This window comes from Taurulus bubalis (genome assembly GCF_910589615.1).
Source record: "Taurulus bubalis genome assembly, chromosome: 1".
Lineage (NCBI taxonomy): Eukaryota > Metazoa > Chordata > Actinopteri > Perciformes > Cottidae > Taurulus > Taurulus bubalis.
In genome coordinates, this window is record NC_136589.1 from 8,140,781 (window position 1) to 8,167,979 (window position 27,199).

The 27,199-nt window shown below is 40.3% G+C and overlaps 4 protein-coding genes across 4 annotated transcripts in view; 1 reads left to right on the plus strand and 3 right to left on the minus strand.

Annotated features, from left to right (window-relative positions):
* fancm (FA complementation group M) overlaps positions 1-3,770 on the minus strand; it is a gene marked incomplete at its 5' end in the record, with an annotated part of 38,610 nt that extends 34,840 nt beyond the window's left edge. The window contains 4 exons of the mRNA XM_079229832.1: positions 858-1,016; positions 1,719-1,796; positions 2,827-2,990; positions 3,074-3,770. Of these exons, the coding sequence (XP_079085958.1) occupies positions 858-1,016; positions 1,719-1,796; positions 2,827-2,990; positions 3,074-3,770 (1,098 nt within the window). The remainder of the gene's footprint in view (positions 1-857; positions 1,017-1,718; positions 1,797-2,826; positions 2,991-3,073) is intronic.
* Positions 3,771-7,663: 3,893 nt separating this feature from the next.
* LOC306740949 (doublecortin domain-containing protein 2B-like) lies at positions 7,664-12,874 on the plus strand (the record flags this gene model as incomplete). Its single annotated transcript, XM_079223196.1, is given in 13 exon segments — positions 7,664-7,947; positions 8,744-8,795; positions 10,141-10,211; positions 10,655-10,786; positions 10,873-11,007; positions 11,157-11,190; positions 11,332-11,397; positions 11,554-11,563; positions 11,566-11,742; positions 11,844-11,953; positions 12,082-12,135; positions 12,520-12,582; positions 12,666-12,874. Coding segments are annotated over 13 exon segments (1,359 nt in total). The 3' UTR covers positions 12,837-12,874.
* Positions 12,875-12,879: 5 nt separating this feature from the next.
* tmem234 (transmembrane protein 234) lies at positions 12,880-16,057 on the minus strand (the record flags this gene model as incomplete). The annotated part of the gene is made up of 4 exons (XM_079229905.1): positions 12,880-14,129; positions 14,423-14,515; positions 15,708-15,774; positions 15,863-16,057. The coding sequence occupies 4 exons, from the start codon at positions 16,055-16,057 to the stop codon at positions 14,020-14,022; spliced, it is 465 nt and encodes a 154-aa protein (XP_079086031.1). The 3' UTR covers positions 12,880-14,019.
* An 815-nt stretch (positions 16,058-16,872) lies between these two features.
* ncmap (non-compact myelin associated protein) lies at positions 16,873-26,488 on the minus strand. Its single transcript, XM_079230650.1, has 4 exons — positions 26,393-26,488; positions 19,585-19,688; positions 19,060-19,144; positions 16,873-17,979 (listed from the first exon to the last, which is right to left on the minus strand). The coding sequence occupies exons 2-4, from the start codon at positions 19,673-19,675 to the stop codon at positions 17,703-17,705; spliced, it is 453 nt and encodes a 150-aa protein (XP_079086776.1). The 5' UTR covers positions 19,676-19,688; positions 26,393-26,488; the 3' UTR covers positions 16,873-17,702.
* Between the last annotated feature and the right edge of the window lie 711 nt (positions 26,489-27,199).

Genomic DNA, 27,199 nt, shown 5'->3' on the forward strand with positions numbered 1-27,199 from the left:
TGCATGACTGGCTAATTTTTCTGATTTGCTCCACAATCATTCAATTCTGCCTGAATGACCGAAGTGATGCTCATTTATCAACAGAGTGCAGTGATGTCTCCATTTTGTGCGCAGAGGGAAATGGAGGTTAACGAGCAGGTTGCAGACGGCATCCGTTCATGTGGTAATATAATGAGAAAGTGAAAAGTGAAAGTAAAAGCAATTAAAGAACAAACAAGAAACGCTATATTATTAGTTATTACAAACAATCCAAAAAGAAGCGGAAAGGAGGGAAGAAAAGACAAAGAAGAGCCAACGGAGCTCATGTTCAACAGGTCTAAACTCTCCAATGCAGGTGTCACATTCCAGCTGCCCAGCCAGTTGAGACAGATGAAGTGTAGCTGAACATTTACAGCACAGTACACACAGACAGTGAACCGACCCGTGAGGGAGCATGTAAGGTCTGGCACTGAAGCCAGACCACCGAGTGGGAAAGGATGTTGCTTTCAAGACAAATAAATCCATTTGATATTAACTGACCCAGTACGAAGCACACAGCCAGAGGAAAGACATGTGATTCGGAAAAAGGTAACTAACTGTGACCACAAGGTGGCAGCCAAGCATCAGAAAAAAGTCCCATTCTCAAAGGGAGAATATAAACTAGCTCTTGTCAAAGTTTGCATGCATTTGTCCACTGATGTGTTGGTGCATTTATTACTGATATGAATCAAACCGTAAACACATCACAGGCAATTCATTGACTTAATAGTTAAGTATTTTTGGAATCAACATGAAAGAAATACATTCTTGGTGAAATAAAAGCTTTCAAAGACAGGGAGGAGTTTTGATCAATATGATGCTAAATGGCTTGTGCCTACCTGCAGGTAGCGCGCCTGGTGAGCAGAGAGGGTCTCTCCCAGAGGAACCACCACTTTCTCCACACTGCGCTGGTGGGAATGGGCCTGGATGTCTGGGCTCTCTTCTGAACGCAGCTCAATGTGGGAGATGAGCAAATTAGAGATCACCGATTGCACCGACTGCAGGGATGGAGTGAGAGAGGAGAAGAGGGTCGAGTCAGATTCATATTAGAATAGTTAAATGGAGGATTTGCATTATTTGGTCACATTAGGCTAGAGCAGTGGTTCTCAAACTGTGGGGCGCGACCCTCTAGTGGGGCGCGGAGGTATTACAGGTGGAGCGCGGGGGGACATAAAACGGACATAAAACGTCATTAATAAACACATGACAAAATGCCTGTACTTTCGTGGAAATATTTAGTTACGCTGTTAACAGGTTACGCTTCCGCAAGCGACTCGACGATTCTTGGCGTTTTGCTAAAAGCCCTCAACGAGATCTCCGTGAGATCAGCTTTTCTGCTGTTGCGTCTCTCAAAACAGAATATAGATCTAAACTCAACATTGAGCATGAATTGAGAGTGGCCGTATCAAATCTACAACCCTCTTTAAAAAATATTTATAGAGGAAAGCAGCTCACTGCAGCCACTAATACTGATACAACCTGATGCTCACACATCTGCACTCATTTTGCTTTGCACAGGTTGAACGTTATTGTCTTAAAAAGCACGGATGGAGGAGTCACACAGTCCAAGTTGGACCATTTTATTACAATTTTGTTGAGGCGGTGGGGCCCGAACATTTTTCATCCTCCAAAGTGGGGCCCGACAGAAAAAGTTTGAGAACCACTGGGCTAGAGAGACAGGTGCAGTATATTGTTCTCACCTTTGTATCCCCCCCTGGAGTTGCACTCAGGGCCAGGATGCGGAATTGCAAAGTCCGGCTGCAGAGCTGTCTGATCACCTGAGAAACGGGGAGATAGGCGAGAACACAACATTGTCAGAACTTTATTGCTATAGTCCAAACAGTTAAGGAAGTACAAGTGTAAGAATGCAAATCTAAAGAGGACCATGCTAGGAAATAGAAGGGAGAGATAAGTTAAAAGCCTCTGTAACCGCCAATGGTGAAAAGTAACTAGTAAAGTACATTTACTCAAGTACTGTACTTAAGTAGTTTTGTAGTACTTCCACTAAACGTCCACTACACTTTGGAAGCAATTATTGTACTTGTTTAATGAACACTTCTTATTTGACAGCTTTGGTTAGTTTGCAGATTAATACAAATTAAAAATGATGTTTTATTATACATAAAACTACAGCGTATATAAAGTAAATAAATGAGCTCCACATTATCAGCTGCAAATTTAAAGTGAAGAAAACACAAATGCATCAATAATTATAATATATGATTCTGAATTCGGCCTTTTTTATTTTTCGTACTTCAAGCACATTTTAAAAAGCTAAAACTTTTGTAATTTTCTCTTCCATAAGATTTTTGAATGCAGGACTTTTAACAAAGTATTTCCACACTCTTATATTAGTACTTTTACTTAAGATGAGTACATGATGCAATGATCTAGTTAGGAAAAATAATCAGATATGAAACTTCAATTTAGCTAGTGAATATTTCATTCACTAGCAATGAATATTTCATTCACTAGCTAAATTGAAGCTTCATACCGTAGTAAAATCAGAAATACTAGCTTCCTTGGTATGCTAATTTGTCACATAACTCAATCCCTCAAGGAAATAAACCAATACAAAGTTTGAAACTGCTTTTAAGACAGCCTCTACGCTCTACAACAACGTTTCAAGAGGGAGTGCTACTTAGTGACAACATCTTTTGGGTGGATGGTCACTTTAAAGTCACGTTATTGCAGGTTCAAAAGCAGAATTGGACTTGGCAAGGAATATATAACCTGAAAATATAGTCAGCAGTGACATGGAAATGTACGAAATGATAAGCTGTCGTCATTAATGACAGGTATATTTACCTGACAGTAAGCATGGTTGCCCTGCGCCTTGTGAGCTTCATCGATCACCACACACTTGACCTGCTGAGCGGGACAGGACTCTCTGGACAGATCGTTCACCATAACCTGAGGGGTGAGGAAGAAGACACGTTTGGTCCTCCACACCCCCGGTCTATCCTTTGCAACTGTGGCGCCTGCAGATAGGGAGACCGACTCTTGTTAATAAAGACTAAAAGAAGAAAGATGAGTGTCATAGTTGTTGTGCCACGATTGTTACCTGTCAGTTCGGCCATGTGTGCCTGTGGGATCCCCATCACTTTATAACAGGCCTCGATCTGTTGGGCCACCAGAGGTCTGGTGGGAGCCATGAATACAATCTTCCCCGATGGATACCAGCGGTAGAAGTTGTACATAACCACAGCAGCTATAAAGGTCTTTCCCAGACCAGTGGGAAGACACACCAGTGTGTTCTGAAAGAGAGCAGCCCCTGATATCTTCATCTGGTACTCCCTGACCGGGTAGTTGGTGGGGTAAATCCATACCTTAGCTGAGGAGCTGTCAAAGCCAGGGAAGTCTGGATAGGTTTGTCCAGCTGACGGGGTGGGAGAGAGGGCAGTGCTCTCGGTTCCTACAAGGTTGTCGCATTGAAAATAGTTTGCCTTATCAAGCTGTAGGCTCCTTTCAGCCTCATTAACAGCGACCACCATCAGATCATCGTCGTCGTCCTCATCTTCATGCGAAGGTTGAGGGTCGTCTGTCCTCACCGACCCCTGACCTATTTGAGCCCACAGAGGAGTTTGGGGAAGAAGTGACGTAACGGTAGCTACCTGCGCGGTGTTGCTCGGGGTTGCTCTGCGCCGTCCAGCGGCTTTCTTGACATCTTTTTTCGGTTGGAGAACTTTGTTTTGAGAGACGGGTGCACCCCAAGTCTGGAACAACGTCCTCTGATTTGAACCACTACTCATTTTAGTTAGTTGTGGCGGAACAAATTGCGAAAACGTGCCATGGCACGAGCAGCAACATTGCAATCTGGACACTGGATATACAAACTCCGGATCACTTCCGCCCACGTCTTACCAAAATATAACACCACATACGTAACGAGGGTTGTATTATATAATACTATAATAATTTAAGTTATTTAAATACAGTTTAAATGGTGAATACCATATATGTGTTGTATTGACGGCAATATATCAAGCAAAGAGATAAATCGACACACGCACGTTGTGACATTTAAGAAGGAGGCTTTTATTTTGTGTGTGTAACACCGGAAGTAAACCAAGAGCTTGAGTTCATCTCCCGCTCTCCGAGAGCGCCGCTGTCACGTTACCATAGCAATGGACAGAAGCAAATGGGAGAAGATACTCACCTGCTTTCAGGTAACATTGATTTATCTAGTTATCCTACTGTCGAGCCAAAAAGCACCACGTGTCGTCTTTATACCTGAAGGTATTCAAGTCAGTTGTTTATTTGTTTGTTTTTGCTCGTTCTGGCTATTTAGCTTGTTTGCTAACTACTGACTGCTAACCGTAAAACTTTGCTGTTGTTGTTAGCATTGACGTCACCAACAGGAGGCTAATCGGGCTAGCCGGGACATGTGGCCGTCACTTTAATTCTCCTCTCCTCGGTAGGCATCTGCTCGAGGATACTTGGCGAGAAGCGAAGTCTGTCGTGCGCGAGGCGACTTTGAGGACATCGTGAAAGAGATTGATGGAGGCTTGAGCCATGTCGAGTGGAAGGAGACGGTCGTCCCTGTTCCCCACTTCACAGACACTGTAGGTGGCGTGGACTGAAACTATATTGTGGTACTGTATGGTGCCCCTCTTTCATTGCTTGTGCTCGTGCATCTTCAGGACGGCCCACTTCTACGACCCAGCAGCTCTGCCAGCGAACCTTCAAATGCACGACGAGATGCTTGTGCCAGTCCCCAGTGCCCATCATCATCATCATCATCACCAGTAGCACCATTGTCAGAGGAGAGAGGAGCTCATTGTGTCCTCCTGGAGAAGATTGACGCAGAGAGAGATGATTCACAAACCAAAGGTCAAGCCTCCCTTTCTCAGCACTGTATCCAGAGCAGCAGTGTTACAGTTGATGGAGTTTTGCACAAAGAAAGCGCAGAGGTGGAGAGAGATGGAGACTCCACCACAGCCTGGAGCAGTTTGGAGCTGGACATGAACTATGGTCACAAAGGTGAGAGCTGTACACATAACAGTATTAATTCCCTATTATCTTTTGTTCATGAAATTTGATCGTTTACTCTCCATTTATTATTATTGATTCATAACAGAGGTACATGGTTGTGTTTTATGCGGGGCTTCAACTAACAATCAGTTTCCCAATCCTATGATCTGATAACATTTCAGAAACTATGAGAAAATTGCCAAACGCAATTTCTAAGCACTCAATGAGATGCGTTTTGCGATTTATTATTTTTTTAATCTTTTTTTTATTTGCCATTTACAATTATATAATACTAAAAAGTATAATTGGAGAATCTAGAAACAGCATATGGTTAGGCATTTTTCCTCAATAAGTGACCAAATTAGTTAAAAAAAACGAATTTCGATCGAAGAAATTCAATTATATGATAGGTGAATCAGTTAATTGTTCAAGCACCAGTCTTGTTGTGGAAACACTGCTAACAATGTCCATCTAAAACATAATTTAGTTGGTGATGGAATGCATAGACTCTGTGTTGCTTAAAACCTAACAGTGGGTTGACATTATTGTGAGTTTAAATTATTTAAAACAGGGATCTGCTTCAAAACCTTTTTAAATTTCACTGCTCATCTTTTTTTTTTTTTTTAATCTCACCATATTTGGAGGGTTTTCACTTAGAATAGCCAAAAAGAGAAGTACAATCTGTAAATGCAGGATGAGGGAAATTTGACTTTTGTGTAAAACTCATGTTGTACGTGTTTTCCTCCTGCAGAGTAGATTCCTTATCAGTCATTTTGCCTTCCTACCTTCCTTCAGCTCCCCGGCAGTCCTGCTTGGCTCAGGAGGTGCCTTGTACCCCGGAGGTCCTGCGTCTCCATAGAAACACCCTGACCATGGAGCTGGTCTGGCTACAACAGGCCATTGGCAGCAGGAAAAAGGTAAGACGGAGGAAGTGGTTAGTTTCCTGCATTTATTCAGCAGTGGCGATCTCCTGCTGTAAGAAAATTGCCTCCGCTTCAATTTATTTAGTGACCTAAAAAAGAAGTCGGTACAGTCGTTCTAAGCAGCATCAGAAAAAATACCTATGTTGTCGGTAGCACAGATACACTGACGCTATGTTCATGATTCAGCCTGTTCTCTTCTACAATCTTACCTTTTTATAAAGTGTTTTCTTAGCATATTCAGCTGCCTGCACCATTTGCACACAGACCGTGTACCAATTGAATCCCTTAATTTATCTTCCAACCAAATGAATGTTGTCATTATCCTACGTCACTGATCCTACGTAGCGCCCTGCAGCTCTAGGATTCATGTGCACAAAGAACACTTAATGTAAACCGCAGCTTACATCAGAGAAAGCAAGATTCACTCATGAATGGGAGTTTGTTCAGAGAAGGTAGAACTTTTAATGAATGTTTTTCCCTTCTGTCTTCTCTTCTGCAGTACTTATCCCTGAAGGACAGGCTGAGTGTATCCTGACCGCAGAAGTCATGTGAACTGGACTTGATATGGGACTGAAGGCCTGATTGCTGTCTAATAACTGAACTTTTATACATAAACAAAGACACTGTAAATAGATTGCTTTCAGTGGTAGTCATCATGCGTTTGTCAAAAGCTGTACATTGTATATATTATTTGCTAATTTAAAAAATGAATAAATTGTATTTTTCTAAAAAGTCCTCTTTCTGCTGAGGCTTTGCTGATATCGGGTCAAAAGGTAGTTAATGGTGTGTAGGAGGACAGCTCATTCAGGGGACAGATCCTTGGCTCTGAACAAGTAATGTTGGGACTTAAAGAAGCTCAAATTTCCCATTTGGTTCACAATAAAGCTTTCTCTCATCACATGAGAGGACCGTCCTACAGATATTTACAAGTCTTTGTTGTATTTTGGTATTATTGTCTTTAAAGAGCACCCACAGGGGGAGGCTGTGGATAAACACAGCCTCCCCTTGTGGGTGTGGATAAACATTGCCGTTTCCTGCTCCTAAAATTTTAATTAAAAAAGTCTTTGTCTTATTTCAATGTTCTTAAGAGGTCTCTTTTGATACATTTCAATAATGGTTTCATCACCTGCTGGTTCTTGCACCTGCTGGTTCTTACACTGATGTAGTTTTCAATATTTTTTGGGGGAAAATACAGACAACTGGGGGAGTTTATCTTATTGATTCAGTTTACAGCCCAGTGATCCACCCATCTCTCCTCCTCTGTCTGTCTCTTTTGTTGTGGTTGCTGCCGATGGTTTGGGCCCACAAAGCCAGTCATTGCTGGCCCGGCTGCCATAGCAACCAGGAAATACTCACCGCCGTCAGTGGAGTAGTGTGTTAATGTGAATACGTGTGTGAATGTGTGTGTGTGTGTGTGTGTGTGTGTGTGTGTGTGTGTTAGGGGGACAGATAGAGCAGAACATGGTGAGCCGGAGTCCAGACGGACCACAACAACACGGGGGACTGATTTCCACCTTTTGCCTTCAGTTCTGCCATTTCCTCGCTTTCGTCGTCCACCAGGCTTGTGAGTCCCTGACTATTGTGTTAATGTGTGACCTGATGAATGTGGTAGGTGAATGTGTATGAAGATGGTCGGTAAATGCTTCGTGAGTGAACGTGTATGTATGTGGAGAGAATGGTGAAGTGTGTGTGGACTCCAAAACAGCCTTTTTTTAAAGTGTCTTATGACAGTAACAGCTGGCCCATAGATGGCTGCCAGCACCGCAGCCACGACTCCCCTGCCTCCCGTGAAGAGCGTGGTGGTGTATAAGAATGGAGACCCCTTCTACAGTGGACGGAGGTTCGTGGTCAACCAGAGACAGGTGGCCACCATGGAGGCCTTTCTGACTGAAGTGACCCAGAGCATCGGCGCTCCACTTGCCGTCAGGACTTTGTACACCCCCAGACGGGGCCACCGGGTCCCTGACCTCCAGGACCTTCAGACAGGAGCCCACTATGTTGCTGCTGGCTTTGAAAGGTTCAAGAAGCTGGAGTGAGTATAAGTATAACTACTTACTGTGCTGATATTATAAATACTTTTAATGTACAAGATGAAAGTAAATTAATTTAGAATTTATATTTTTTGGTGTTCGGAAAAGAGCTGTATATATATATATATATATATATATATATATATATATACATATATATATATATATGTATATATATATGTATATATATGTATATACATATATATATGTATATATATATACTTATGTATATATATATGTATATATATATATATATATATATGTATATATATATGTATATGTATATATATACATATATATATATATATATGTATATACATATACATATATATATATATATATATATACATATATATATACGTTGAACGTTATTGTCTTATATATATATATATATATATATATATATATATATATATACACGTGTATATATATATATATATATATATATATATATATATATATATATATATATATATATATATATATATATATATATATATATATATACACGTGTATATATATATATATATATATATATATATATATATATATATATATATAAGACAATAACGTTCAACGTATATATATATGTATATATATATATATATATATATATATATATATATATATATATATATATATATATATATATACACGTGTATATATATATATATATATATATATATATATATATATATATATATATATATATATATATATATATGTATATATATATATGTATGTATATATATGTATGTATGTGTATATTTTAATCGTATCTGTTGTTTTGATGTTTAGTTACTTGAGCACCAGAATGAAAAAGCACCCTGCGGCCCGTGAAGAAACCCAGGTAGGCTATTATTTTGTCATGCGGCTTGCTTTTGAGGCCAACAGCACAGTCCATCACTGATTAATCCCGGTGTAACCAGGAGGAATGCACCAACAGGCTGCACTGTACTCAAATCAGTTTGATCTATTTAACTTCTGCCAAATCAAATATGAAAATGTGTACAGGACTTTCCATTATCGAAACAAGCTCTCATTTGCCTCTAAATGTGAGCACATATTGTTACGTTTGCACTAGTTAGATTAGGACCACCCTTTGTGCTGACCGTCTCATTGATGTCACTGGTTGTCATGTAAATTACAGGAAACAATGGGAGAATGATTGTGCTGCCCATTGACCAGTCACTCAGGCCTTGCGGGGCGCCCTTTTAAGGGTCTCGTGTAACATTAGATTCAGTAATTACAGCTGGATATTGTCACAGATCCGGAATTCCCAGAGTTTCAGTGATTATAATCAGTTCCATCGAGAACATTCTCCGAATGAATCTGTAGTCTTTTCTCTTTTGCTTGTTTACAAAATTGATGGTGGTAGTATCATGCCGGCAGAAGCTCTCTTAACATTCACACAAAATACATTTCAAACAAGTACACACACATACTCATGCTGACATGTGCTGGCTTTGTATTCTGACCAGCTGGCAGGGCTGATCACTTGGTTTTTCAGATGCAGAGTTTGCCCTCGGTCTGAGGAAATCAGTCTTACCTCTCTGAAAAACATGAAAGGAGCGGAGAGTAATTGTGTGTGCCTTGGTTGGCTGCCATCTTGGTTCTTTGGTTTTAAAGTCTAACATGCCTGTGTTGTGGTTGCTGTGGAGCAATGCATGAAGTGTGTCCGTGAGTAAGTTTGATCCTGCTGGTGAAACAAAGAGTAAAACAAAGTGTTATCCGACTATGTGCTTGTCTGGACAGGCCCAAGGCCCAAGGCTCATACTCACCGCCCCACGCCGCCTCCTCTGCTCGGAGACGCTATTAATGCATTAAACGGCTGCCACTTCAAAGTAAAAACAATAAGGGAAGATTATCAATGTCTGGTTTGCTCCGAGCTGATTGATTTTGTCCAGCTGCGTTATCAGAGGCAGACACGAATATTGGCTTCAGATGCCATTGATATGGGGCGACATGGGCTTTGACAGGAGCCTTCAGATCAGACTGTGAATGTGCCATTGAAGAGTGACGTTTGTCTTCCACATGAGCAGAATACTTAGTCAGTCATTATGCATTTAGGATGACTGATTTTTCTGTGACGGATGTGCAGTGCAATTGATGTGCAGGACATGAACGATGTAAAACTGGCAACATTATAACGTTATTCAGTGCCATGAATGTGATTTTCTGAATGTCTTCTGCAGGCCAAAGTAACCATGAGGCCAAATGTTTCAGCCAAATGGAGGAAGTTTATACCTCTACCTTGCATTTTACAGTGAGTTGGACAAACTGTGAAAACACACACACATAACTACTGTGTTTTTAGTAGAATTCTCCCTTTTTAACCATGACTGTCAGGATGCAATGTCAGCCGGTCAGTCGGACAGAAAGAGGAGCCTTCGAATAATGAATCCTTTTTTTCATCTTCCCCTCAGGATGAATTGCAATAACTTTGGAAATAACTCAGACTTTTCATGTAGTGCCAACACATCAGATCAACGACATTTGTCAATAAAAAGACTCCCTAATAAAAAGATATCCTACTTAAGTCCCATAGCTTTGCCTGAACGTTAGAGTGCATTCCTACTTCTACTCAAAACAAGGATTGTAGATTTTGTTGGAATAACATTAGTATAGTATCTTGTCATGACAACTATAGACAGGAGGAACTGTTTCAGAATTTAAGAAATCTAAAAAAAAACTATCCATCCTGTTCAGCGTTTTCCGTAATGGAGATCTCCTATGTCCACCATTCCGGTTCATCATTCCTCGGAGCATGCAGCAGGACCTGGAGAAGATCCTGAGTCTGGTCACAGAGAAGGTCAGCTTACGAACTGGAGCTGTGCGCAGGTCAGTGACACTGACGGACAGTCACATGCACTGTGGAATACAAATAAGAGGAAACAATATCTCCCTTAACTCCTGCTCTTCATCAGGTTGTGCTCTCTGGAAGGAGCAACTGTGTCCTCGGCTGTCGAACTGGAGACAGGCCACTTCTATGTTGCTGTGGGAACCGAGAGGTTCAAGAAACTTCCATATGTGGAGCTGTTGGTTTCAAAAGCCACAGAGAGGTATTGTTTCCCAAGGCCCTTTGTGAGCAAAGACACATGCTTACGTCATCGCTGACTGCTCTGCACTCTAAAATAAAACGATGGTCAGACGAGATGTAACGTGAACAAAGACATCTTTTCACATGAAAGTGGTTTTCTTTATCTTGTAGATATAACCCAGGAAGGCTGTTCAGGAGAAATGAGGTACCTTTAGTTAATAATATAATTTACTCACCTTCATGTCTTAAAATAGTCTCAGCATTGCTGCTCTGCAGCCTACAGTTAATTTGCAACACGTGTCAGGAGCAACAGCTGGCTTGTATATGTCTTGTGTGCTTCTCTTAGAACAGGAACGTAAGGAGCGGTCCAGAAGACCAGTATAGTGACTCAGCCCTCCTCGACTCCCCAGAGGTAGGAAACAAGCCCCCTATGTCTTGTATTCACACTACAAGAGCCATAGAGACTGTTAATGTGTTTGACTTATTCTGCCAAACACGTTCAATACCCCAGGGAGACAAACTGTGCAGAGGGTATTTCGTGCCTAAACATGATTTTATATATATTCAGTTGCATCCCCTGAATTTCAGTCAGATGGTCGGAGGGTGAAGTCGACAGGAGATGAAGCTGCCGCTCCAGCAGCCGCACAGCAGAGGAGCAGGAGAGGAGGAGCCGATGAGACTTCTGCGTTTTTCGCCAGGCCGGTCAAGATCCGCACCCACAGGGGACAGCCAAGACCTCCACCCAGCAATGGATCTGGTTCGAATCCCCGTCGTTATACTTCTAATTTTATATCTAACTTCTTCACGTTCACATCATTATATCAGCGTTTTTTTTCTTCTATTTTCTGTTCATTCCAGTCCAGCCCAGCGTGTTTAAAAGAGCGGCACGGAAGAGAAGAGAGGAGGTACGAGGGGCCGAGGTGGTGCACGAGGATGAAAACACAGCTACAGAGCTTCCTGTTGACCAGGTTTGCATTACCCATGTGTCCTTTTAGCCTTACAAGTACAATGCCAGAATTGAATGCCAAAATATATATAAATTGCTGAAAGCTTGTTCAAAGGTTTTTCTAAACCTGTCTCTCATGTTTGTCTAAAGAGAGCTGCAGAAATAGTGGAGGAGGAGGAATTAAACAGCCGAAACACACAGCAGGTAAATCAAACGTTTTTTTTTATGTTCCATGTGAATTTGTTAGCTTATTATCTTAGTGGAAAGATTCCCATTCACGTTCATTAACTCCAAGTACAATGTAGGGTGATTTTTCTACAAAGTGGGCTCTTGCTAAATGCCCTTGTCGCTTTCGACTGTTAAATTACGTGACGCATGATACTGTATTCTGCATGTGGAAAAAAAAAAAAAAAACACATAAATCCTTGTTTGTTTCTCTCAAGAGACATTCACAAATTATAGAGAGCGAGCTGCACAATGGGAGTGAACACAATGGAAAACAGGTCAGTATACATGTGTCTTAATAAGAAAAGGTTTATTTTTTTCCTGTATGAATGGGTTCAGAATGAGATCTTTTTCCTCTAACAGGCTCCGTCATCTGAACAAGATGGTGTGAAACAGAGAGCGGAGGAGTCTGCTGCTGAAATACTGGTACCAATACACACACTAACATCAGCGTCCATTCAGAAGTAGACACACAAACTAAGAATTCAATGTGCGTCTCATTTCAAAAGGAGCCCGAGCCGAAGCAGACGTTTTCAAAGTCAAGGCCTTTGTCATCAGCCTCTCAGACACAGAATAAGGAAGAAAAAGCAAGTTCACTTACCTCACAGTTTATTGGCATCGGCATAACCAGGCCCAGTGAAAATGTGCGTTTGATTTCTTTTTCTTTTACAGCGTTTTAATATTAATAATTTTCTTTAACAGGAGAGCCTACAGAACCATCATCAGGAGGTCTGCTGAATAACAAGCTCAGAAGAGGTCACGTCGTCATAGCAGCATATGCAGCTGAATGAATGTTTGATTCAATTGGTAATACTTTGATTGTGGTGATGTAACCATCACCATCATTAATTTATGAATGAAAAGTCAAAAATGTGAAGAGGCTCAGACAACATAAGAACAAAAACTACAAAATGGACTCACTATTATAAGTTCTAGTTCAATACAGTCAAAACTGTACTTCCAAAAAACAGGGATCATGCTGATGCAGATATAGTGTCGGTGTTCAATGATGCAGTTAATTCCATGTACAATATGTACATAAGAAACAATATTTTTGTGACATTTTAAGCCTAAATGTACTTCTGATCTGCAGAAATCAGTGATGGAGATAATCGTGTTTTGCCAACAATTTATTAATAAAATATCAGCCACATCACCAGCTGAATAGATGCAACAATAAAAAAGTTGTCTGTACAGTGTTTTGTGTCTATTAAATACTGTGACAATACAATATATATTGTCAATTTCAGTTCTTCCTAAAATCTGTTCAACATTTACAGTGAGCACGACTCGGTAACACTGTTAAAATAACTAAATAACAGTGATACATCTACCTCAGTAATACATTATGTATACAGAGCAGCAAGGAAAAGCAATGTGTCCTCTCCTGTGTCCTGCTCTTCCCCAAACACACACCACAGTGGACAGCAGCAGGCAGCCGCAGTAAAAATGTCCCAGTTAAACCAAGAAGTTGGCTCTAATTGGTCCATTTCAAACCCCAACCTTATTCGTATGTGGCCTCTATAGCATTTGTGCGGATGCCAGTCATGGCAGGGCAGCTGAGAGCTTAAAAGTAAACGTTAACAACCACAAACTTCTTTGCAAGCACCATAAATCTGGTCTGAACCTGCCATGAACCCACTTCCACTTCAACTTGGTGTCAGGGTTTCTGGACAGGTCTTTTGAAGCTCACGCAGACTTAATTTAGGCACAATTCTCCAAGCAGTCGTCACTCTAAGGAGTCACTGTCTGAATCTAAATGCCCCCCTTCAGTCCTGATCAAACTCTGCTCTGGCCATCTTTCCTCCCTGGCTGAGGAATCACTTGAAGGTATGGGAGGATTTGTTTTAATCCTCATCTCAATTAGTGTGCAGCCTGGGTGATATTCTGATTCTCAGTGTCTTCGCCATCAATGGAGCTTATAACACAGAGAGTGATGCCAGCCATGGTGAGGAACATTCCCGCGACAGCCTCTGCAGAGAATCAGGGGGGGGAAAGCACATCTTAAAAATCTGAACACAACCAGAACAGTTTTTTCAAGGAGAGGCGAAAAGGCAGATGAGGGAATCAAATGCTCAACGATGTATTGGCATGCCAGTCAAGTAATGTTGAGCTAATATTACGTGAGTCTTGCTTATGTGGTGTCTCTGAACACGTTCCAGAATTGATTCTAAAGCTTGTAGGATCTCAGATTTCTCCTTGTGGCTGTGAGTATCACTTGCTGTGTGCTGAAAAGGAAGCGAGTGTATGAAAATGAGTCACTTACGTTTGCCTCCAAACTCTTCACCCAGTAACTTGCCAGTGAACAGAGTGCAAAGGAAGGTGAGAGAGTTGGCCACAGGAACAGCGAGCGATAACTCTGCAGAAGAGAAGTGGCGAAAACTAGATATAATATTCTGCTACCAAATAAATATGCAAACCCGCTGTGTCCTATAAGGCCAATATGATGCAAATGGTAAATGACCCAAAGAGTTTCCAATATGTTCCAGAACTATTAGTACCAATGAGACCCACGTTTGTTAAAGGATATGTATTCTTTGTCTAATTTTATCCAAGGAAATGGTGGGTAATACTATTTGTTTTGGTACTTTTACAAAAAAGTAGCAATATTGCTTCTATATAATTAAGGCTGTACCTGTTCCCACAAGCACGATCATTTCTTACAATATGGTGTGTGGTCAGTTTAGAGCTGAAACAATAGTCAGTTAGTTGATGATCAAGTATTACTTTAAGTTATTTTTCAAGCAAATGTGAGGATTTTCTGCTTTTCCTTATCTTATATTATAGTAAATGTATAATTGTTGGGTTTTGTGCATTTGGTTGCCCTAAGAGAAAGCAATTTAAAAACAACTTGGGTTCTAGAGAATTGGGATTTGTTTTTACAATTTTACCTACATTTTTAAGATCAGAAGAGTCACAATCAGCAGATAAGTCGATAATAAAATAACCGGCAGTTCGCAGTCCTGGATCAGTTACACTGATATATTTGACCTTTCATGGCCATAAACTATTCTTCCTGTTAGAGTTTTAATTAGATGACATTTACATGTGTGTGTGGTTAAAAAAAACATTCACTTCTACCACAGGACTTTTTCACAGGAGACCTTTTGCCATGTCATAGCCAGAAAAGCAAAGGGTGTAAATAATTAAATGAATGCACGTTCAGGTGTGTCCATGCTGACTCAATGTCAGTCATGGCTTAGTGGGACACATCGTTAATGCCGTCACTAACACTAATCTGTCTTTTAGGAAGAGTGAACATGTTAGTACTAGTTTAGAAAACATGTGTATTAGTTTATCGCAGTAAGAGTGTTTAAAAAAGTCAATGTCAAAGAGCCTTTTGCCGTGTCATAGTAGCAGGTAAAGTACACGTGTAATAATACAATCAATGACAGCTGCATTGCATTTAGACTGGTATTCATGCATCACTGGGATGACTTACTGGCACACTTAATGGAACTACTCAGTAAATGTTCTGGGCCACCCATGTGCTCCTCATGATACAACAACTTTAAATATCACTTGTATGTAAACTAGAAGCTGTGTCTCACCTGTGGTGGAAAGTGTGTAGTAGTAGACCAACGAGCCACTCTGGTTCAGGAGAAATGGGACCAGGTACTGTGGATAAAGCGGTTTAATTAAACTAATTGTAAATACAAGTCGAGAATGTCACTGGCAACTTTAAAGAAGTGAGCTCAGATTGTACCTTGAGGTTTAGGAAAAGAAACTTGACCTCAGCCAGGAGCTGCGAGAGCCTGTCGTTGTGCCGCACATGTTCGATGCCCTCGGCGCCTCTCTTGAGGAAGGGGTTGGTGCAGCCCCACAGCACCGACACCAGCAGGAGACTCAGCAGCTCCACTGCGACACGGAACAACCACAGACAGTCACCCGGCCGCTCCATGCCCTGCTCATACACGCCACTTCTATATAATTATATTATTTGAAACAATGACCAAGCACGACTAGATAGATAAAGACAGTAGAATACCGGAAGTGCAGTTACAAATACAGGTGGTCATAGTAGGTTTCTTATATCGATTAGCTTACTTCCTTAGCTTTAGCTCTAAGGTGTTAGCTAAGTTTGGCTTAGTCCTGCTATTCAAGCTAAAGAGGAACGGATACGTAGTAGTACTTAAATATTCGCCCTCAAAACACCAAAAGTAATTGGCGAATATTATGATTTTAGAGAGTAAACCGGCTTGTCGGCCACTCACCTACGGTCACCATCGTACTGTAAACATTCACTGTCGAGACGCATTCAAGACTGCGCGTCGACTCAGATTTTAGTGAAAATTACGTAAATGGGCAGACCAATACATAGTTTCAAAACTATTTATGTATTCACTTACCTGACATTAAACCATTTATATGCAGAGTTATAATCTCAAAATTGAACATTAATTAAATTAAGCAGCAAACGATTTGATGTAATGACTCATTCGTTAACTGCAACGCGTTTGCAACGTTTCTTGTCATCTTGAATGCCGCTTTAGTGTTTATATTTTTTTATGTTATAGTACCAGAAAGTACCATCGGAGGGCGCAATAACTAACAACAATAATTACTCAATAACACCATAACATGCCACATTCATCCCAATCCTCTTTTCTTTTTCATATGATTTTTCTCTTGCTTCCATATATCATGTAATGTTGTCCTCTGTATAAATGACACTTCAAACTTAACAAACAGGTCAGTCACAATTAGAAATATTATATAATATGTTTTAATCTAATTCAAATAAAGAACCACAAACAATACAAATACAGAGAGTAATGAAAATAAAGTGCAAAATCCTTTGACGTTAAACTAAAAAGGATTTACATCAACACCCAGATGTCTAAAAATATATCTATGGTCTTTTTGTTATACAAAGTAAAAAACAATTTATAGATTTCTTTAACAAAAACTAATCCGAGAGAATCTATGACCAGAAGACAAAGACAGTACGATAAAAGGTTAAGCAGATTTAGTAAGGATAATGTATGCAATATCAACACATGTTTCTCAAACATTACTCAAACCATTACACACTGATATATTGTATTTCATACTGTCTTTGTCTTCTCTGAAGTTTATACTAATCCTATATTTACTAAACCTATGTGGTCATCTTTAATATAGAAATGTACGCACTTAAGAGCAATGTAGACAAGCCCTTACAGTCTTTGCTACACATTTTCTTCATTATATTAGTAGTGATCTTCAAAGACTACAAACAGTGAGAAACTTCTGGCATCTATACTCTGAACACTGACTGCAGCCACAACATAATTCTTAATCAAGAAATGCTCAGTTTCCCATCATGCAACATCCTTCACACAATCCATCATGTTTGTTGAAGGTACCATTTTGTCCATGACTTCTGTTTTTGCACACCACAAGTGCATCTTGGCATCATTGTAGTGACCAGCAGTGGCTCAGTTGGTGTTTAACGTCCCAGATCGAGTTTCCACAGGATTCAGTCAGCACACAGTGTACATGGTCAGGGATGAAGATGACACATCACTCAGTGCTTGTTGTGAGACTAAACCACAGTCTTGTTGCTATGTGTTTCCTATTGATGGAGAATCACTTTGGGTGATCACTGTGGATTCACTGATGGCGCTTAACTGCTCTATGTGGTTTCCCTCCACGCTGTTCAGCGCCGCTCTGGGCAGCTCCAAGGCGAACTCTGAGGCTGGGCTTGAACTGAAGATGCTGCCCGACATGGGGTTGAGTCCCATGGGGGTCAGCGGAACGCTGCTGTTAACTGTGGATAGTAATGTCTTCGGGCGAGGTTTGGAGCCTCTGGCTCCCAGGACTCTGGATACATGTGTCCGCCTGGCAGCAAATAAAAACCACGATGTTACTTCACTCACATACGATGTAGAGAGTTATTATTTAGCCAAGTGGCATGTGACGTTCAGTAATTGGTCCTCCAGAAGGTGAACTCAGCAGTTACATAGAAATATGGCAGATGATCCCTCATACCTTCTAATCTCATTTTGCTAGTAGGGCTGTTATTATAAATCAGACACAATGGTCAGATAACATTACAAAAAGAAGACAAATAAGAAATAAAGGTATATTTTCCGTCAAAACTGAATAAAAGAACCCAAACTTCAGAGTCCCAACCTTTATGGCTTGTGTCCCCTTCATTCATCATTTCTTACCTCATATCAAGTTTGACATATCTATCAGTTATGAGAGCTTTTTCCAAAATGTTTTCTTCTTAAATTGTTTAATTTGAATAACTTTAAGGTGACAAAGTAAGACAACACTTGATCGTCTCAGTCATTTTATTTCATTGGTTATCATGTTTGTACGTCCAGGGAAAGGAATCCTTCCTCAGTTGTTCCTCCTGATGTTTCTTCAACTCGTTAAAGGTTTTTTGGGAGAAGTTTGTACTTATCTGAAGCAAGGGTTAGAAGATAGAGGGTCATCTGCTTTAGAGATTCCAAGCCTCTTTCGGCAAATATGTGATTCATGATATTGGGCTTCATGAATAAAATTGACATGTACGTGTGGAAGATATGTGTTTTAAATTATTTCCTTTATCTCCCAATCATTATTGTATGACCCCCCTGATTTATTGTACGACTTCTTTGAGGTTCCAGCCCTCATGTTAGCAGCAGCGGAATGTAGTAAGTAACTTAACTCAAACATTATAATTAATATTTCCATTGTATACTATATGTCTACTATAGAGATAAATATTGTAAAAAGTAATATTCAGGCCAAATTATTGAAAGTCAATTCAATAAGTTGATGTATAATTGTTTTCATAGCCCGATGAAAAGATTAGAAACAGTTGCAAGCGCCTAGTTCTCCTTGAAGTCGATAAAAATAGCATAGCATGCTTCACTTCTCATGACATTCACGATGTGGTAATTGTCCTGTCAAACAGGAATGGGGCCCAACCTGTTGTACGTCTTCAGGATTATCAGGAGAATGGCGAGAATGATGATGATTCCTAAGACGATGACAGCGATCATTGCCCCCGAACCTGAGACACAGTGAGAACGAGCAATTGAAATGTTAAAAGGCTAATCTCAAGTCAGTGTATCTCTTCTAAAATTATGCATTATTATTATTTCATTCCATGCAACTCATTCCGTGTATTCTCCAGAAGTAGTTTGTCATAGCTTGGCAACAGCATCACAGACAAACAGAACATGTGAAATATGTCCTAAAAATGCATGGGTGCCACTCCTGTACAAACCATCTAGATTAGGCTGCATGAAGCAATAGCTCGGTGCTAATAAGGCTTGTCTTATCTTTTTTTGTATTGTAATCACTGCCATTCTAAAATATGATGGTATCCACAACAAACACCTCATTCACAAGGGTTTGTTTTATCGATACCCAATTCAAGCAGACGAGTAGACACACACACACACACACACACACACACACACACACACACACACACACACACACACTTACTCTGGATGAGTATTTGTTCTTTGGTCTTTGTGGTGGTTGTGTTTGAAGGTGCTGTAGTGTTGGTCACAGGTGAGACAGTTGAAGCTTGCATCTTCAGCAATAACCTGCACAGAAAGAGAAACACAAAAACACATTTTAGTCAACTGGATGTACTCTGAAACCATGACTACACAGGACTACGCTTATGTGTGGGCAATATTTTTATTTTTTTTAAGGTTTCCGCTGCAGTCAATACTGCAGATTAAGCAAGGAGCGAAGAATATAGAACGAGGAGAGAATATGGGATTTGAAGATTACAATATCAGTGGGATATATTATTCTTTAAAAACAATGGGCAGGTGGCATAGCAGAGGGAGTGCACCAATGAATAATTGATTGACAGAAATGAGTGTCCTAACCAAAACATCATATATAAAATACTAAATAGTGTCGACTGTGTGACTGTGCTGGCCCGATTACGGCTATCATTAAGACCTTCTAAAATACAGATCACACCTATGCAAACCTTTCTCCATGTGACAAATGACATACAACTGATTGGAAAGATCATACATCATCAACAATGCATATCCTCAGAAATGTTACGTTGCTTTAGGGCAGCTTCATTGTGTTTTCATTGATGTTACCACACAGTCATTTCGATCTAATCTATCTCTGTTGCAATTGTTATGGGTTATGCAGAGATTCTCTGTCATTTAGGAGGATCCCTGATGCCGTTTAGAAAACAATCCGCACACAGCTGCAGGTCAGGGCTGTCCCTGTAACTGATACTGATCCCACTGCGTCCGGATAATACGCCTTTGCATGCTCAGAGAGCGAAACTCATGCAAACTTAATATGAGATAATTACACCTACAGACGATTTGTTTTCAAGTTCCATACATTTTTTTTTTTATTATAGATACATTATAATAATTTGTAGGTTCATTGTATTTTCCACTGAGCCTTTGTTTTAGAAGCGTCACTCCTACTTTAATTTCCACATCTTCCGCCCTAGAACAGAACAAGCGTCATCATGGGAGTTCCTTGTCCTCTTTTCACTCCGATGACGAGGCCACTGAGTCATTGAAGCGTCATACAGAGATGTGGATCATTACTAAAATAATCATCTTTACTTGTATCCCTTGATCTGTCAAAACATATTCATTTATGTATTTGCAGGCAGCTTTGTAAACCTTGTGAAAGTTGCAGGAGGTCGTCCTTTTGTCCGATTCACGTTTGTTTCTCATTTAACAGCTTCAATGACTAATCCCAAAATCATCCTGTGTTTACATATTATTATTTTGTCAAACTGTCAGGCTTTACTGAAATGTCAGGCTTTACAATCAACATCACTCATCCAACACTGTCTCTATTCTCTCAGTTAGATTCACTGCTGTCACTCTCAAAACCCCCCAAAAAGAAGAAATGACAGAACTATAGTAGCACTGCTTTTGCTTTACTGAATGAGTTCACATAGAAAACTCAAGTCATACATAATAATTGTATATATAGCTGCTGCTGCTACAAATAATCTATTGTTATAAATGAATAGGTGGGAGTTCAGTGGCTTTTTAATGAACACCTGGCTGCTGACAGATAAACTGACACACTTTCTCCTCCCTCTTTCACACACACTTACAGCAGCAAAAAAAAGTTAATGTGATTTAAACAAATAGGTTTTTAGCTTAAATGGCAAAATGCACTATTGTTCAAACAGGTGATGCAATGAGTTGCTTGCATAATATCTGGCGACTGTGTTTCTTCATGATAATGTATGGGCAAACACAGTGGCAGCTTGTGCACACATAGCCTTCACCATTAATGGAGCAGAAAGGTTTACATTTCACCTTCAAGCTGTGCATATCCTGGAGGCCGAGTGAAAGGATAATGTACAACCCTGTACATGTGACACTCATCAGAGACAAAGAGAACAACACATTCCTGTAATCGGGTAAAGATTTGTAGAAATAGTCCATTGGGATTTTTACCTTTTCTTTTGGAGATTTGATGAGTCACGAATCAGAATTTTACCTGAGGCTATTACTCGATACTCATGTGTACTGTACATTTTAACCAGCTTCCTGCTCAACAGCAAACACTGCTCAACCAACTCTCCCAGTGTTGACACACACTATTAGGCGTCTCGATTAGTACAGACATACATCATGTTTTCTGTTTGCAGAGGTGACAGTTTCTGATACGTGGCAGACTGATCATATGCAGTGTAAACTAAAGTATAAAGTTGGTAATACCACTGCTTTGTTAATATGGTGGAGCCATCTAAAACCACAAATTTCCCTCAGAGAACTTTGTGCTTCTATTTACAGTGCAGTTATCATGAATGCAGGCTTAATGTAGCATTTAAACATACAATCCAAACGAACACTGGAGGAATGAAACAAACAACAACATTACTACATTAAGGGCACGTGATTCATTTGTGTGTACAGACAAGAGGGACTTTGTACCCTTGTGCTCATAAATTCACGTGCACAAGATACTCCTTCCCCGGAAAAGATAGGAAAGAAAGCAGGGATAAGAACTGGGCCAGAAATGGGACTCGACCCAGCAACGTGAGATGTTGTGCCCACAGCTTGCAAACAGAACGCAGGACGGAAGGCAAACTCAAACATATTCATTGATGGATGGATATTATGTTTCCCTGAAGTTACATTTTTTTATGTGAAAGGCTGACTTCAGTATTTTTCAACCCATTTTCCCACGTTTTTGTGTCTAAATGCGAACAAGTATGTCCAGTAATGAACGAGAACGCTGCAGACGGCAGCCGCTAAACTGCTACTGATCGCAATCAATGTACTTCCACTAAAAGTTCTTGTTTCTGCCACTGACAGGCTCAGAATATGATTTTAAGCCTCTGACAACATTATGACTCTTTCCTACCTTTCTCTCTCCATTTGTTATTGTGTCATTTGACTTGTTGCTGGAAGAGAATGGCAAAACACAGTGATTGAGAGTTAACAGAGGAGTGCCACAGGACATCGATGTTGTGTTATCTTACTGTTATCGAAAAAAACGTCAATGTCACAACAGACATGTTTAGCAAATTTTGGCAATGTGGATGCAATGCAAGATATCACAACGACACTTTTAACAATATAATTTAACAGAAAAAACAAACAAACTGACCGGATCCAGGTAAATAAAAGTGTGTTATTTCTCTGTAGGGTCCAAAATGTTATTAGACCTTTATAATAACATTCTGAGCCTGTCAGTGTAAAATCAAGCACTTTATGGACGTGTATAGGGAGAGGAGTTGCTCCGTGCAATTACATTGCAGCCTGTTTGCTGTCTGCAGCATTCTACCTCAATGCTGTCGTTATAGCAGGCATTTCATCAGGTGTGTCAACTCCCTCTGCTTGGGGTGCGTTGACAGAAGGTGGTTTGGCATGGGAGAGTTAACGTAGGGATCGGGAAAGCCCTCAGCCGAGGAAACACCTACAGTTCACACGACTCTTACTCCAATAAAAAACTGAGCTTCGTACTGCTCACAAGCCTACAGTCTGCTCCAGACCGGACCTCCTCGAAAACAAACAGCTTTTGTTTTTCACTGCCTAAATAGCAAATACCATAATTACCCTGAGCAGTAACACGCATGAACATCAGCTAATTAGAATTCCACTTGAGGGATATTCCTGTTAAGTGCGCAGTAAAAAAGAGATTCCGTCACGCCATTGGCAAATTGTTTACTCTGCATTCAACTTCTAGATTGTAGGTGAAGACAAGTGTCCATTTGTCTTCACCTACATAACATGGCAATGTTTTAACTCCACATTAACATCAGTAGAAAACTATGTGAGAGATGACTAAAGAAAGAAGATGTTGCTATTCCCATTTGATCAGATTTCTAATTCACTTAAAATCTGAACTGATAGTTTGAACAACCAGCTGAAGGAAAATGCGTTTGCTCCACTGACCCACATGTACAGCCTTTCCCCCCCTTGCTTCCAGCCTTTATGCTAAGCTAAGCTAAGCTTTATGTAAGAAACCCGACCACTGGCTGTAGCTTCATATTCATCTTCTCAATCTTCTCATCTATCTTTCCACCAGAAAGCAAACAAGCACAAATCCTAAAATGTAGAACTATTCCTTTCACCAGAAAACCCAGAGTCACATCTACTGGTACATAGCTATGCTAACCAAACAGCATAATCAACTGTAAACGTATTATCCATGGACTGGACATGCCATAAATAACAATCATACAGCCTTCATTGTCACAATAACAGAAGGGAAACTCAAATAAGAGTGCCAGTAAAGGACGATGGCAGGAAATAGGTCCCAATGTGAGAACAAAATTGTTAAAACACATGAACATTTCCAAAATGAAAAAAAGAAATACAGATATGATCTACAAATCTTGTTCCTGTGATGTAACATTGCTTACCCCAGGCCTGCTTCAGCTAACCATAAAGTCAAAGATATCATCAATAAGCAGACAGATACGTTTTATGCTTTTAAGCAAAGGAATTTACAACGACAAGGAATCAGATCAATTTGACGTCAGTATATACTTCCGCTAGTCTTCTCATTGCTGTAATAACAGTTGTTTTGTTTGTTGTTCCACAAATTGCAGCTATTCGTTAACATGGCAGATTCAATATCCTTTCTTCCACCCTGAGTAAACACATCATGTATTGTTTTTTCAGGGAGCAGAACTCAACGCAGAACAGGAACTATTTTGTTTCCTCTTTTTTATATGAGTAAAAACCAGACAAAGCTTTTGCCCGGCTCCGCGTTTCCCCTCCGTCTGCACATGTTCGTCCACATAATGTGTTTAACGCAGGCTCCTGCGCACACATTCATAAAACACGTTCAAAGTATGACCTTCATCAAATGACAGTTGGAATCAATATTTGAGGAGTCAATTAGAAGAAGGTTAATACGACACAGGTGGAGCTATTAGTTCAGCAAGCAGAAGACAGCCTGAGTCACCGCAGTGAGGTCATCTGTCACGTCAGATGTAAATGTCCCATACAATTTGTGTTCCAGATATCACACTGAAGAGGGATTGAACTATGACTTTTATCAACCTCAATCCATCACTAAGTGATTTGCAACCTCACTTGCAGGTCTCTGGCACAGCACACATGACATTGGAATAAACGATGAAGTAACGTAAGAGATTTAAAAATCAACTAATTCAAACTAAGTGTGTGTTAAAGAGTGTGAGAGGCCAGAACTCACAGCTGAAGTATTGTTAAGTCCTTTGACTCGATGTGTAGTAGTGAATGTACATGCAGCAATATCCCTGAATGATTTACACATCATCTTGGTACCAAACTAGGTTAGAAAAAGTAAGATTTTAAGAATGAACTAGATAGAAATATTAAAATCAAGAACCACACAACAGGGTTGGGATGGAAGACGGAAGCTACTTTGTCATCGAGAGTACAGAAGGTTTGCACAAAAGCTTTTCGCTTACAATGTATTGTTCACGCGGCTATGAAAAGCACGACAAGTGGATATTTATACAACAGCAATAAAAAGAAAAGCGCTGTGGTGTGATGGCAAAAACAAGCCATATTCTTGTCAACATTTATTACCACGACAGGAACCCAATTTGTCATGAGTGTTTCAATCCAATAATAGGCCTAATAACCCAAACAGCCCATTAAATGACTAGTACTAAGGTCATGTTAGTCAGAATACAGTCATGTAGTAGAGCCGGCTTTCCTTTTAAACTGTGCTTCTCATTGTATTACTTTTGTCTCCGTGTCGTCCAGCGTTCTCTTTTACAAAACCTCCATTTTAAAATCAGCATTTGATCTTGATCATGAAGATGTCTGCTGCTGACAAGAATATATTTTATTTAGAGTGCAGTGTGCTGACTAACTGTTAATTACCGCTCATCAAGTAAGAGGTGAAGATTGAGACTAGTTCTGTCTGCTTTCTAAGCATATTTTCAAACGGTGCTTATTGAAAACAAAAATGATAACAAACTAAAGTACATACAAAAGCACTGTGATCACTATCTTGTCTCATAATGACTGCATACATATTCATTCTTATATGATTGAAATGAGTGAATATTATATTTTGGATCATGGATGGAATGAGGTTCTTTAAGTTGTATGTTCTTTAAAGGTTTTTTATGCTCCTTTCAGCGTTACATTTGTTCTTTTGTCTTATAACTCTTATTTCTCAATGTCAAATTGTCAACAGAACCACACATATACATATACTTTACTGTATAAACTGTCCACCATCGCAGTGACATTTTAAAGTGATCCAAACTCTAATCTTAGCCATATTTAAACTTGTTTGTTACATGCAGCTGGAATGCAATGACAGTCATTATCCTTTACAGGAAGGACAGATGAATTAGAATAAAACACAATAGAAGAACAGGTATGCTTTATATTCCTAGAACTACTCCCTGGGTCAAATAACTAAAACCTGTTGTTTATTAAAAGCTTAAACAAAGCTACAAGTCTTATACAAACACATGTCCTATTTTCGTGTAACGCAGCAGCACCTGATGATATTATAAGTAGAGTTGTTCCATCAAACAGCCACTCATCAATAAAGACACACAGGCAGACCAGCTGAAGAAGTACATCTGCGTCGTGCCGCTGGTTCAGCAGCACGATTTCTAAATCCGAGAGCGCTCTGGAATGTGAGCTATTCCTTTCACCTGAGACTCACCTGTATTCTCGCCATGGTGTCTGGGAGAAGCCACGTTCACATACACACTCTCTCACACAGAATAGACTGGCCAACTCACTGAGACATTACTCTCAACCACAAGATACAAAGCTGAGAGGAAAACTAAATCTGTGCAGGAAGAAGGAGTCGAAAGACGTACCTAACCGAGCCTCCTTCTACAGGTGGGAGACGGAGCAGCACAGAGCCCCCTCTCAGCTGACTGATGGGGGCATAGTCCAACAACGGTGGAGGGCTGAGGGTCACAGCGCGGGGTGGGGGGGATGGGGGGGAGGCACGAGGGAGAAGGAGAGTCTCCGAGAGTGGTAAAGTAAGTCCCAGGTGCTGCTTAAGTGAGAATCCCACAGGTACAAACCAGACGGGACGGACACAAAGACAGGACAAAAGAGTTTAGAGACAAGCAAATCTTTCTCTCTCTCTCTCTCTCTCTCTCTCTCTCTCTCTCTCTCTCCTCTGTGTGTGTGGTTCCCGTTGGATTCAGAGTGTGTATGTGAAGAGGAGGAGAGAGTGGAGAGGAGGAGGAGGCTCCACGCAAGCTCACTTGTTGCTGCTCCTCGCTGAGAGTAATAATCTCCGGCAGCTGGTTTTTCAGGTCCTCCCGCCCGGCCCTGAGGCGCTGCGGCCACAGATCAAAAAGAGAGGCTGCTGTCCTGAGTGCTCTGCTCTGCCCTCACCATGACGACTGCCTCTCTAAATCACAGCGGCTGCATCTCCTATGAACTGCAGAGTGGGGGGCCACTGTGCTTTTTTTGTCATGGAAGATAACAAATTAAAATAAAAAAACGAATCTCAAATATTAAAGACCTTTGTGCAACTGTGCATGCATTTACTGTATACATGTCTTTTTTCCCCCCAAAGGTATCACAAGTCCATTCATCTGTGCACAAACACATTTTATGTATATAGATGAAAATTAACTGAATCAAAATACTTGGGGAGCTTAGAGTCT